Raw genomic sequence first — 3,403 nt, forward strand, 5'->3', positions numbered from 1 at the left:
GGCAATGTGAGACATTTCCATCGACTACGAGGCGTCTACGGCTACTTCGTAAAATCTCAAGATGATAAGTCAACTTAGTTTCTCGAAGGTGCTCATAGGGGTCGGGTGTGCGTGTGTGCGTTTATAGATATGAGTGTATTCACCTATATATATGAGGGATTTGCATCCGTAGTGTGTTCAAAAAATTTGCTCTAGGACGGTAGATGTCTGTTCGATGAAAAGGAAAAAAAAATACTAGATAGATTTATATGTCCCTGGTTGATCTACCGGTGTGTGGTGTGGTCGGACGAAGAATTCGAGCCGTCGGAGCTCGGGTTAGCTTTCAGTTACCACTAGTGGAGTTGACTGGGGAAAGGCAGGCGGGGCAGAGGAAAGTGCGGACGGAACACGAGAGAGCGGATCCTCCCCCGGCGCCGGCGGGCACCGCCGGAGAAGACGGACGTCCGCAGCAGCCCATCCGGCACCGCGCATCGCCGTCTCCTTCCCCATCCGCAAGGCAAGGCCTCTCCTCTCCTCCGCCCATCTGCCTCTGCGCCAGCACAACCCTAGTTCAACCGAATCAACCCTAGTTCTGCTCCTGTTAGTCGGCCCTTCTCTTTCTTTTTTTGAGGGCCACTGAAATGGTCTCCACATTTGTAGTGGATTCTGGCCCCGTTGCAATTCTGGATATATGATTGACTTGGATCCGGCCTTGGTTAGTCGGTCGGTTTGAGTGCCCTGAAAGAAATAATCTGCAAATGGAGATAGAAATATGCATTCTGAAACATGTGAACAGCATTTCAGTTCATCGACGGCGCGCATTGGTTAGAGACTAGAGTCCAGAGTTGCACTTGTTGTTTTCATTTTCTTCAAGCAGACCTAGCATCCGTCGGCTTTTCATCTTTCTTATGTTCTGGATGTACACATGTGCTTCACAAAAAAAAGGCTACTTACGTCTTTTCATCTTTCTTATGTTCTTGCCCTGGGTGCTATTAACAGGCTACTTACATCTCTCATTTTGTTAAGCAGCTTACAGGATTTTACTGCTTGCTTCATAAACATATATTTCATCTGAAGGATATAATTTATTTATCTATCCGTGGTGCTTATTCCTGGTGCATAATAAGTTTTTTGATAGATAGATAGCCATATACTCTTATCTGACCTGCAAGACATCATCTGCTTATCCATGGCTCTAATTAACATGCTACTTATGTCTATTATTTTCTTAAGCAGCTTCCAGTTTTTTTACAGCTTGATTCATAAGCATATATTTATCAGTCCAGGGTTCTTATTACTGGTGCATGACAAGTTTGTTTGATAGGTAGATAGATAGATAGGCATAAACTCTATCTCACCTGCAAAACATCACCTGCTTATCCATGGTTTTAATTAACATGCTACTTACGTCTCCTATTCCTTAAGCGGCTCACAGTTTCTTTTACTGCTTGCAGAGCTTGCCGTCAGCAGCGCATCATGCAAAACCCCAGCAAACTGTCCGCCGTCTCTCTAGCCAGACCCCCTGCTTTTTCCGGGCTCCAAGGTTGGGCTGACCTCCCAGATGGCTTGCTCCATTCCATCGTTGCTCGGTTGGCCTCTGTCCGAGACATTCTTGGCTTTGCTGCAACATGCCCCTCTTGGCGTGCTGCGTTTTCCTACCCATCCAAATCTACGTTCCGCACAAAATGTCCGCCTCTCCTCATCCAACCCAATGTTCGTGTACAAGGTCCTCTTCTTCCTTCTACTAATGGTTGCCGTGATATGTACACATGTAAGGTTATTGATCCAGCCAACCTGAAAGTCGCCCTTCATTGCCAGATTCCTCAAGAAACCCTGGAGAAGATGACATGTATCGGCTCTTCCTATGGTAATCTCATCTACTACCGCAATCGGTATTGTCGCATGGTCGATGTGTTCACAGGTGTGGAGGTTTCAGCTCCACGTCTCCCACCCATTGCCAAGGGCCCAAAATTTTGGCTGTATGGCATTTTAACAGCCCCCTTGGCATCACACAAATCACATCTCCTTGTCAGCACCAAGTTCTACCTGTTTGATTGGCCTATCGGAAGCAACTCTTGGTCCCAAGTCCAGCTTCCTTATATGTTGAAAACGGACCAGATTGTGGAATTCAATGGTCAGTTCATTCTCTCGAATGGCAATGGGCGGTTCTACTCCGTGCAGCTGGCCCCGCAGCTTGGCCTGCAGGAGATAACAACCGACAAGCAGGGCTGGAGTCAAGAACCTCGTGATATGACAGAGGTGCTGGTTTGTGGTGACATGCTTATCGTTCTCATTCCCCTTGCTTATGAGCTCTACCGCCTTGACTTGTCGACCAAGCCCACGACAGTGATGACCTTGGAGAAGCTGGACGACTGGGCACTCTTTATCCAGGCGGAAGAAAAGGGCACACCACTTTCGTGCATGAGTCCGGAACAATGGGGAGGAAGGAGCAACAGCTGGTACTACGCCGACGATGGATCTCTGCCTTGGACCCGGCCTTGGACTCTAGACGGTCCGTTTCATGAGCCGGACCCTGTGCAGGATGCGCCTCCCGTCGATCCTGACGTGGGAAGCCAGGATGGATGGGGAGCGTGGAGCAACACCTCGCACTCTGCCGTCCTCGACTCTTGGTATCTACACGAGCCGGATCATGTTTCGGAACCCGTGCAGGAGACACCATCTGGCGAACCCGTCCCGGACGCGTGGGGAGCCAGTGCAGTTAGCTTTGCTGCCCTTGAGCCTTGGGATCCACACGAGCCGGATCATGTGTCAGGACCCGTGCAGGACACACAATCTGACGAAACCGGCGTGGATGGGTGGGGAGGCAGTGCAGACAACTTTGCCTATTGGCATTCCCATGAAAAGGAAGGTTTGCCGATCTGGCTGTACCCAAGCATGTTCTACTATGATGTACGGTGATCCTGCCCAACCATAGCTGACTGCACTGCCAGCTTCTTCTTAGATTTCACTCTGGGCCAGGGAGCAAACAATAACTCTGTTCTACTCTATTGGTGCGCAACGTGTGCTCCCTCCTGCTTATGTGGTTAGTTTGCTGGAGTTGGTAAGGAGATGTTTGCATCCGTTCTCTGTTCCATCATTCTTTGGCTTACTTGTACATGGCCGCCTATGCTTTTATTATGATCTTTTCCGTGATGGAAGTGGCACGTTTAACGCATCCCATGTTTCATTTTGGGGGAACAAGCAAGAGAAAATGTTTCTGCCATATTGTTCTGGACCTTTCTCTTTGCGTCTAAGCACGTTTACATGATGTCGTTTGCTGCTCGTCATAGTGTGCTAAACTGTAGCACACGGATGATGGATCGGACAAGATGTGGCTTAATTAGCTGGTGTCCCCTCAATTTGAAGATACAAATCCCCATTTGATAGTTACCTGCAGGACTGGCCACTGCAGTTTAGATGTGTT

The 3,403-nt window shown here is 48.7% G+C and overlaps 1 protein-coding gene across 1 annotated transcript; it reads left to right on the forward strand.

Annotated features, from left to right (window-relative positions):
• Window positions 1–211: 211 nt before the first annotated feature.
• LOC123135255 (uncharacterized) lies at window positions 212–3,196 on the forward strand. Its single transcript, XM_044554312.1, has 2 exons — window positions 212–496; window positions 1,434–3,196. The coding sequence occupies exons 1-2, from the start codon at window positions 249–251 to the stop codon at window positions 2,896–2,898; spliced, it is 1,713 nt and encodes a 570-aa protein (XP_044410247.1). The 5' UTR covers window positions 212–248; the 3' UTR covers window positions 2,899–3,196.
• Window positions 3,197–3,403: the final 207 nt, after the last annotated feature.

Source organism: Triticum aestivum, chromosome 6B (genome assembly GCF_018294505.1).
Source record: "Triticum aestivum cultivar Chinese Spring chromosome 6B, IWGSC CS RefSeq v2.1, whole genome shotgun sequence".
Classification (NCBI taxonomy): domain Eukaryota; kingdom Viridiplantae; phylum Streptophyta; class Magnoliopsida; order Poales; family Poaceae; genus Triticum; species Triticum aestivum.

Excerpts from the sequence above, each read along its gene's own strand:
- LOC123135255 (XM_044554312.1), top strand. The coding sequence starts at position 249 with ATGTCCCTGGTTGATCTACCGGTGTGTGGTGTGGTCGGACGAAGAATT. Across the intron at positions 497-1,433 it reads TCTCCTTCCCCATCCGCAAG|AGCTTGCCGTCAGCAGCGCA; the intron begins GCAAGGCCTCTC and ends TACTGCTTGCAG.